This window comes from Podarcis pityusensis, assembly GCF_964106645.2.
Source record: "Podarcis pityusensis genome assembly, chromosome: 13".
NCBI classification, from domain to species: Eukaryota; Metazoa; Chordata; class Lepidosauria; order Squamata; family Lacertidae; genus Podarcis; species Podarcis pityusensis.
Window position 1 is genome coordinate 38,954,453 of NC_138038.1, and position 9,885 is coordinate 38,964,337.

At 46.8% G+C, this 9,885-nt stretch overlaps 1 protein-coding gene across 4 annotated transcripts; it reads left to right on the forward strand.

The window, feature by feature from the left end:
- Positions 1–826: 826 nt before the first annotated feature.
- On the forward strand, positions 827–9,050 carry LOC308461021 (zymogen granule membrane protein 16-like). Of its 4 annotated transcripts, XM_080977597.1 has the most exons (5): positions 827–935; positions 3,681–4,177; positions 5,168–5,249; positions 5,819–5,951; positions 8,084–9,050. In XM_080977597.1, exons 2-5 carry the CDS (start codon positions 4,067–4,069, stop codon positions 8,442–8,444), a joined length of 687 nt encoding a protein of 228 aa, XP_080833723.1. In that variant the 5' UTR covers positions 827–935; positions 3,681–4,066; the 3' UTR covers positions 8,445–9,050. The 4 variants fall into 4 exon arrangements, with proteins under 4 accessions (XP_080833723.1, XP_080833722.1, XP_080833724.1 ...); XM_080977596.1 differs by lacking the exon at positions 827–935 and having other exon boundaries at positions 3,265–4,177; XM_080977598.1 differs by lacking the exons at positions 827–935; positions 3,681–4,177 and adding an exon at positions 4,184–4,458.
- Positions 9,051–9,885: the final 835 nt, after the last annotated feature.

Here is a 9,885-nt window from a genome sequence, read left to right on the forward strand (position 1 = left end):
GCAGAAATTCAACAGGTGAAGCTCCCCCCTCCTTACAGCTTGGTTCGGCCGTGCTTTTGCCAACAAGCAAGCCTGTGTGCGTCTCTCAACTTCACCGTGCCCCAGCCGGCAGCAACAAGGTAAAGGTAAAAAGGTAAAGGACCCCTGGACGGTTACCGTAAGTCCAGTCAAAGGCAACTCTGGGGTTGCGGCGCTCATCTCGCTTTTCAGGCCAAGGGAGCCGGCATTTGTCCGCAGACAGCTTTCCGGGTCATGTGGCCAGCATGACTAAATCGCTTCTGGCGCAACAGAACACCATGACGGAAGCCAGAGCGCACAGAAACGCTGTTTACCTTCCCGCCAGAGCGGTACCTATTTATCTACTTGCACTTTGACATGCTTTCGAACTGCTAGGTTGGCAGAAGCTGGGACAGAACAACAGGAGCTCACTCCGTCGCGGGGATTCGAACTGCCAACCTTCCAATCAGCAACCCCAAGAGGCTTGGTGGTTTTAGACCACAGCGCCACCCGCATCCCTTTTTACCTTTACCTAGCAACAAAGACCTACTTTGCAGGGCTGTTGTGAGAATCTGCTTGATAATACGACAAGCAGTGCCTAAAGGAAAAAAACTAATAACAAGTGTTTCGTTGCTCTGATTTCATTTCTTGGAAGTTCAGAAAGTTACAAAGATGGCCCCTTTTATTTCCTGGCAGGGCACTTGAACCCTCAGGGAACTGCTTGAAAAAGGGAAATATTCAGCTAGTTAAGAGTTTCTTAGCTTTGTGTCTCCATGCCAGGAAGAAAATATGCACATTTTGTTTTGTGTTTTGCCTGCTGCACAAAGGCTGGAGGCATGGGAGTCCCAGCCGAAAAAGTGGTGGCAAGGATACTTTTCAGCAACTCCACTTTCACAAAAAAATAACCACACTTTTAAAAGCGCAGTTCTACTTCACAGGTAAAGAGGCAAAGGGAGAAGACACAGAAGGGATGGTCTCCTATTTTAAAAAAACACAGACTGCTACTCCCTGATGGCTTTTTCCCGTAAGAGCATTAGCACCAGGTTGCCAACTTTTTTACTTCACCCTGCTCCTGTGCCGTATCATATTCACCTGCAGGTTAGCAGGTGACTGTTATGCAGCACAAAAAAAGCTTGATCTGCTTTTTTCCTGTATTGAAAAGCAAATCTAAATTCCAAGCCATAGGTCAGTTGGCAACCTTAACTGCTACAGTCGTGCTCCTTTTCTTTCACTGGTTCCCAAACTTTTGTCCCACACAGATTTTAAAATTGCTGAGGGTCACGACAGACCACTTATTTTTTTCTGCTTACTGTAGCAATTGTAACGTGCTGGATTATTTTTATTTGCATTTTTGCAAACATGCCACAGACCGCCTGGATGAAGCTAGGTTTGGGAATCCCTATACCACACACTGGTCAAAACCACCTGCAGGGGATGGGAGAGGTCAGGATCCGGCCCACTGACCAGATTTTGTTTCATAACTCCCTCTCTGTGGCAGAGACTCTATTATTTCACAGGGGACCTCCGTTCAAAGCCAAAACACTCTGTGATTCCCCTCTCCCTGTCCTCCAGCGACGTCACAAAACATGCTTCTCTGTGTGGTTTAAAATGAGGAAATGCACATAAATAGTGTGCATGAGGTTGGCATTTTTTTTCTTACAGACAACAGCTACAGATCAAGTCACATTTCCTTCCGGCAAGATGCCGGTATTGGTGCTTAAGAGGCAGAAATTCAACCCGTGAAATTATTTCCTTCACAACCTCTGAGAATGATTCTCCTGGGGCAAAGCAGCTCAAGGTGACAACCCACATGGTGCAGCCCAGATGACACCACATGTCGGACCCGAGTTCAGATTCTTGTTCCCTGACCAGCTCTAGATTTGAGGAGTCCCTGGGCAAAGCATCCTCTGGTGGTCCACCTCCTCTCTTGGTGGGGCCTAGCAGACTCATACATTTAAAGCTAATTTAAGGCATATTTCCTCCACCTCTTCCCAAAGAATTCTGGGCAATGTAGTTAGCAACAGTTCCCAGCGCCCTTCATAAACTACAGTTCCCAGGATTCTTTGTGCTTTAACTTTATGGTGTGTTTCCACCTTGCAGGCTCCTTGTGAGGATAAAAGGGCCTTGAGTTTCTTAAAGGAATGACAGGATAAAAATATTTCCAAATATTACCTGTTAACGTTCCAGTCTGGAGGGAATTGTTATCATTTCTACAGCAGAAGATGACTTAACTGTAAATCAACCCAGGTGATGTAAATCAGCTTGGGGGTTGTGGTGGTGGTAAAGTCACCATAAGGTAGTTTCAAGTTCTTAAAAGGCTGCAATTCAGGTATTATGTCTATGAAGTAGCTAATATAACTAATATAGACACAGGCTCTGCCATCCAGGTTATATAGCAGCTCTGCAGTGTCTGCTGCCACCTTGTGGCATTTCTGTGCCTCTGCAGAAAAGTGTCACTGAGATCTGTGTTGGGTTTAATGCTGTATATACTGTCTTCTAGGCCAGGGAGGGATGGTTACTAGACTGCAAATTCCACCTGCCTGAAGAGAGGCTAAGGTGCTGCTTCAGCTTCTCACACTGCAAACCTGGGTGAGGCTTGGCCCCTCCCTGATGGGTAGATGAGGGAGACCAATCATCCCTGATCCACACTCATTGAAGTCGCTATGTTTTTATAACTGGAAAACCACTGCCACTCAAATATTGTTAATTGATGTATCTAAGAAATGCTGTACAGCTTTCAAAAAACACATCCCCTTCCCCATTCCCCCACTATTTTCTCCCCCCCCCCCTTTTAGGTTTTATTTTCTTGTTGATACTTAAATTTCTATAGTATTATAATACAATGGTACCTCGGGTTAAGTACTTAATTCGTTCCGGAGGTCTGTTCTTAACCTGAAACTGTTCTTAACCTGAAGCACCACTTTAGCTAATGGGGCCTCCTGCTGCCGCTGGAGCACAATTTCTGTTCTCATCCTGAAGCAAAGTTCTTAACCCGAGGTACTATTTCTGGGTTAGCAGAGTCTGTAACCTGAAATGTATGTAACCCGAGGTACCACTGTATCTCAATCAGAAATGTTTAATTGTTTCTGTATTATATAGGTAAGAATGTATAAGTGTTATGCGTTGTTATATATTGTTAAAAACTGAATAATTATTTCTTTTTATTTTTTTAAAGGACCAAATATTGCCATATTTGCGGAGGAGTTGCTAAGTAGTAGAAAGGCTCTGGCTGTGAATGTTGATGTAAATGTACATGTGTCAGTTTATATGTAGAGATGCAAATTCAAGCCAACTCCCATACTCAGAACTATGGTGTTATGCATTGTTATATATTGTTAAAAACTGAATAATAATATATTTTTTTAAAGGACCAAATATTGCCATATTTGCGGAGGAGTTGCTAAAGTAGTAGAAAGGCAGGAACACAATCCATCCTGTAGATTTAAGTATCTCTCCATAATCGCCTACTTGTTACCAGAGGCCCAGAATCCACATTCCTTTGTAAGAAAATATGAAATAATGTAACACCAATTTTTGCAGGCAAAAAAATAATAAAAAAAATCAATGTGGGGTGGGGGTGACAAGAAATTTTCCGCACCAGGTACCACCTGACCTTCCTACGCCTCTGAACCAGACCTAGAGACATTTCACGGATGAAGACTGTGCTTGTTTTGTCTTTATAGATTTGGAGGAGAGGTGCCAGATGTTGGTGCCAGTTTTCAAATCCCTGTCTTTTGGCTCTCTGGAAAAGGACCTGCTCAGTAGTTAAGAAGGGCTTAAGTGCATTTCTGCATGCCTTGAAAAACTCCCAGCGGCTGGTTTTGTGCTGCCCCAAACTGCTGTTAAAAGCACACGAACAGGCCAGACCACTTTGTTCTTCTTGATAAATTGGTAACCTTAGATTTGGCAAATTTCATTGCAAATTATTCCTTCTGTTTCCATAGTTCAGAGACGAGTGCCATTATTTATGTTGCCTTTATTGCTATTTAAGTTGCATGCATCTTAAGACTCTTTATTTTCTAATATGTCACGGCAATAGATTTTGTTTTTAACCCTAGGCAGCAAGGAGATGCCCATATCTTTATTTGTTGCAGGAGTTTTTAAAATGAATGTTGAAGCCTTTGATTACATTTCTGTTCTGATTTCTGGAATCCAGCTTCGCTCTCTGAGCATCGAACAGGTAGGAGGAAATATTAGATCACAATAGAGGATCTGTTTGGTAGCCCAGGTGCCTACAAGCAGGTAAAATGAAACTCCCAGAGTAAGTTAACCTGGTGCCAAACCAATAGGAACCACTTTTCTCAAAGAGAAGGTTGTGTTTTCTGCAGGAATGACAGTTTCAAGAACTTGTAATGCCTACTTGGCATTAATGTAGCAGAGGCACAAGGAGGGGTCCACCCCACTTACGCTTGCCTGAACAAGGTAATTTGCTGGAGTTTTGCTGGAGAAACAAGTATTGCTGTAAGTAGGCTCACCAAAGCGACAAATTGTAAGGCTGAAGCTACAGTATATATAATGCAGCATCTCTCAATATTTTTCGAGGGGAAAAAATATGGGATAAATAAATATCTCTTTTTTAATGGCTATGGAAGCAAGGGTAACAGCGAAAGCCAATACAGCTCTACTCAAAAGTAAGCCCCATTAACATCAGTGGGACTTGCTCCCAGGTAAGGATTGCAGCCTAAAGACCCTAGAGTGCTTTTTTTAAAAAGTGGGTTTTAATACATTGTTGTTAACATGGTGTTTTATTCTTTAGCTTCAGGTGATTTTTTTCTTTGAAAACTCTGACATTTGCATCTAAAATAGAAGTTAAATACACCCAAGGCTGTATTCAGAGCTTAGTCATCCGAAAGCAGAGAATTTGATTCTAAAAGAATAGTGTGGCTTGAGAGCATTTAAAAAAAAACAAAAAAACACCTTGGAGGATTGTATTTGCTATTTTCAATACTATTCTTGGAGCGAATGATTCCCTCCTTCAATGGCTTCCGCCTCGTCCCCTCCCCTAAAATAAAAAATCTGGATTTGACTTGCATAAATTCTATATTCCCTGCCACAGATTCTCACAGGCTACCATTGCCATGAGAAGAGGTGACAGCCGAGTCATTTTGCTATCTGGTTAAAAATTGATAAGCCTATGTGAGCTGTAACCTTGTCTCTTTTAAACCTCCAGACCTTCCCCTTTTCAGCTTCCAAGATGCCAGTATTCATTCTCCTGAGCCTCCTCCTCCGTGATGTTGTATCTGGTAGTCCAGGTAAGGTCACAAAAGGGGCTAGCTGTTACTGCATTTTGCATCTGGAGAATTAAAAGAAATGTTGTGATAATTTGCAAGGAGGAGGAGCAGAGAGATAGAGAGAGAGTGTGAGTGAGTGTGTGTGTGTGTGTGTGTGTGTGAGTGTGTGTGTGTGTGTGAGTGAGTGAGTGTGTGTGTGTGTGTTGGCTGCAAGGCTGGACTAAGGCTGTGCGTATGCCTTTAAATCTCATTTGAAGCCCATTCTTTCCTTCAAAGAATTCTGGGCCCTGTAGTTTATCCCTCACAGCAATGCAATTCCAAGCAACCCTTAACAAACTACAGGACCCAGAATTCTTTGAGGCAAAGAATGGGCTTCCAAGGGATAGCATGCACACAGCTTAAAAGAAGCAACAGCCTGTGCCGCTAGGTTGGAAAAGATTCAGAAAACAGCAAGCAAATTTATCCAGGGGATGAAGTGAAAGGTTGTAGCTTCTGGGACTTTTGAGTTTAGAGAAAAGGGTTGATAATGGATTAAATCAACCTGCCTTTTAATTCGTGAACCTGTTGCTCATCCCCCTTTGTGGATCCAGCCCAGGCAAGTTCCTCGTCTTATTCCGGAGAATATGGCGGCAGCAGTGGGGAACATTTTGACCAGTCCAGGAATCAGCTGGATGGTCCCATAACAGCTCTGAGGATACAGGCAAACAACAAGTATATACTGAGGTTTGTATGTCTTTTGGGGTGCTACCTGTGTGTGGCAGATTCAGCAAGGTTAGCAGAGGGGATCTTCAGTGACTGGGGAGCCACAATGTCACTGAAAACAGTGGCGCACATGTCTGAGTAGATAGCATGGGTAGGATCAGGGCTCACAAGTAATGCCTCATCTGTATATACAGTGGTGCCCCGCAAGACGAATGCCTCGCAAGACGGAAAACCCGCAAGACGAAAGGGTTTTCTGTTTTGGAGGCGCTTCGCAAGACGAATTTCCCTATGGGCTTGCATCGCAAGACGAAAGCCCATAGGGAAATGCTGGCGGTCGGGAGCAAAGACTTTCGCCCACAGCCGGCCTTCAGAAGAGGACCTCTTCTGAAGGCCGGCGGGGGGCAAAAGTCTTTGCTCCCCCCCCGCCTGCCTTCCCCCCCGCCTGCCCCGGGCGATCTTAAAATGCTGGCGGGCGGGAGCGAAGCACTCGCTGCCGACCCCCAGCATTTTAAAATCTCCCCGGGACAGCAGAGAAGTCTCTGCTGTCCCGGGGAGATTTTAAAATGCTGGGGGTCGGGAGCGAAGCGTTCACTGCCGACCCCCAGCATTTTAAAATCTCCCCCTGTCCCGGGGAGATTTTAAAATGCTGGGGGTCGGGAGCGAAGCGTTCACTGCCGACCCCCAGCATTTTAAAATCTCCCCCTGTCCCGGGGAGATTTTAAAATGCTGGGGGTCGGGAGCGAAGCGTTCACTGCCGACCCCCAGCATTTAAAAATCTCCCCGGGACAGCAGAGAAGTCTCTGCTGTCCCGGGGAGATTTTTAAATGCTGGGGGTCGGCAGCGAACGCTTCGCTCCCGACCCCCCAGCATTTTAAAACGCTGTTCCGAAGCGGGGCGGGGGGGGCGGGAACACCTGCCCCAGCCGCCCCACTTTGGAACGCTGCTCCGAAGCGGGGCGGGGGGCGGGAACACCTTCTGAAGGCGGGCGGGGGGCGAAAGTCTTTGTCCCCCCTGCCTGCCTTCCCAGGGGCTTTTAAATCGCCCCGGACAGCGGAGAAGTCCTCCGCTGTCCGGGGCGATTTTAAAATGCCGCCCGCCAGCATTTTAATATCGCCCGGACAGCGGAGAAGTCCTCCGCTGTCCTGGGGTTTTTTAAAATGCTGGGGGTGGGAAGAAAAGCCCTTGTCCCCCCCCCCAGCCTTCAGAAGAGGTCCGGGGACAGACTGTCCCCGGACCTGGTCTGAAGGCGGTTTCCCTAGGAACGCATTGATTGATTTTCAATGCATTCCTATGGGAAACCGTGCATCGCAAGACGAAAAACTCGCAAGACGAAGAGACTTGCGGAACGAATTAATTTCGTCTTGCGAGGCACCACTGTACAGCAAATGATGATGATGATGATGATGATGATGATGATGATGATGGCTGGATAAGGGTGGATAAACCCACATGTGGATAAACCCACAGGATATACAGCAGCTTTTGGCAAATATTTATATCTGACCCAGGCTCAGTTCTTTGGGTTGTTGGGTGGTGATAGGGCAAAGGCTGTACGGGAAGAGGAGTAGTTCTTGCCACTAGATTTGGGTTGAGCAGAGAACCCAAGCCATAAACAGCAGGAATGGGGAATTTGATCCAGCCAAGTTTTACAGGGAGGTGGGGGCTACCGACTTGTCAATCGCTTGATATCACAATGATGTCAGGGGACCTGTTTCTACTCACCTAGAAGATCAGTTGATTATCAGGATTCTCATAACTCCCTGAAGCGCAGGGGGTACTGCATCCGGCCGGTGGGCGGGACACTTATCTCCCCCACCTCCTTGTGGGGGGCCACTGAGCTGTCAGTCACCTGACTTCAGATCACAGTGACATCAGGTGACCCATTCACCTGGTTGTCAGGATTTGCGAAGTTCCACACACAGACCTATGCAAGCCCCTGGCTCTCATCTAGTGGAACTGGGCCCAGAAATTCCTGTGCGATTTCCCTGCTGACTGAGAACTGATGATGTACAAATTGCCTGATATGGTGGTGAAACCTGGGTGGTAATTAAAAGTGGTTGTCCGTTGGTTTCTATCTGAGATGCAGCTGTTAAACACTGTCCCTCAGAAGGTGGCAGCCTTCACTAACCACAATCCATCCCTTGTCACTGCAGCATCCAGGTTCGCTACGGCGGCATGTGGTCCAGGATTGAAGGGAACCCCTCAGGGAGCCAATCTGTGATGCCGCTGTTTCCTGGAGAAGGCATCGTGCAAGTCATGGGCCGCTTCGGAAGCTTTGTGGAGTATATTGCCTTCCGCACCAACCTCGGCCGTGTCTTTGACTACGGGGCTGGCTCTGGTTTGGGGGTCGCCTTCGACGCTGAGCCTTTGTTCCCAAACACCATCCTGCGCTACATCAGCGGCCGCTCAGGGCCTTTGGTCAGCGCTGTCGGGTTCCACTGGGACAAAGAAGAAGGAATTGGAGGGTGGGATCAATCCACTGGCTCTCCACACACCAAGAATAACAGCCCATAGGACAGAACTCTGATCCATCTGCTTTCAACATCTCCTTGGGTATCAATAAAAGCAGCTGAGTTTTCTTGCCTTCCTCGGGGGGATTATGGGAGAAGGTAAAGCTGGAAGTCAAGAGAATTGGAAGTGAAGTGGCAGGCAGGTTCATGCTATATCTATCTATATAAATGTGTAGAACACATCAACCAAAAAGGAAGAAGGAAAGAGGCACCACAATACAGTGGTACCTCCGGTTAAGAATTTAATTCATTCTGGAGGTCCGTTCTTAACCTGAAACTGTTCTTAACCTGAAGCACCAGCTAATGGGGCCTCTCACTGCCGCTGGGCCGCCGGAGCACGATTTCTGTTCTCATCCTGAAGCAAAGTTCTTAACCCGAGGTACTATTTCTGGATTAGCGGAGTCTGTAACCTGAAGCGTATGTACCACTGTACATACGGTATTTCTCCCTTCTTATAATAGGACCATAATATTCAACATTAGTATCCTATCCATTATGGAACATATTGTGGTAAATAACGGTCCCTGTTTTTCGTTTCATCCCATTGTGTCCAGCATTGATAGCAGTTGCCAGTCATGTTCCTTATCAGCTACGTACACAATAAAACATTGCCAACTCTTATAAAATGTGTCGTTTTAATGGTTTTTCTTAAAGTCTGGTGTTGGTGTTGACCTTTGAAGCCCTAAACAGCCCTGGCCCTGTATACCTGAAGGAGCATCTCCAAGCTCATTGTTTGAGGGGGGGGGGAGGTAACTGAACATGATTGACAGAGACCACCAGAGCCCAGGTGGCATGAGGGCAAGGGGCAAAAAAAGTGTCTCACTTGCCAGGCAGCCATGGGTGGGTTTCTCCTCCCATTTTGTGAGGGGGTGCAGTATTCCATGCCTGCAGTAGGAACACCCCCTGCCCCCCACTTCCAGATCTTTGACTTCTGCTGGGAAGGCGTCCCACAGGGCAGGAGCAACTACCGAGAAGGCCCTCTGCCTGGTTCCCTGCGACTTCACATCTTGCCATGAGGGAACCACCAGAAGGCCCTAAGGGTCTGGGCTGGGTGATATGGGTGGGGGGCAGAATGATGATGGAGCTGTTGTGTGCCACAAAACCTGCCCTCTGCCCCCTAAGCGGAGCCTGCTACCCTCAGGCATGCTGTCCCCTTGCCAGTCTGGAATGGGTCAGGAAGATGGAAGAGGGAACGAATCAAGTAATCTGTCACCTCAGGCAGCAAAATAGGTAGAAACTCCACTGGCATGATGCCTGGTTCCTATGTTAGAGAATCGCTTCCAGACAGGAAATTTTGGTGTGGCTTCTAACTCTTCCCACTTGTCATTTCCCCTCCCAGGAAGGAAAATGAGGGGGAGCGCCCAGCACAGTTTATGGGTTGGCTCGGCTAATAATATCTGCGTAAAATGTTTATCAGGGGAAGAGGAGGGGAGATCTCTGTTCAC

Coding starts and splice junctions, on each gene's coding strand:
- LOC308461021 (XM_080977597.1), top strand. CDS start 4,067: ATGCCCATATCTTTATTTGTTGCAGGAGTTTTTAAAATGAATGTTGAA. Junction 4,178..5,167: donor GCTCTCTGAGCATCGAACAG/GTAGGAGGAAAT, acceptor TTAAACCTCCAG/ACCTTCCCCTTTTCAGCTTC. Junction 5,250..5,818: donor TGTTGTATCTGGTAGTCCAG/GTAAGGTCACAA, acceptor TTGTGGATCCAG/CCCAGGCAAGTTCCTCGTCT.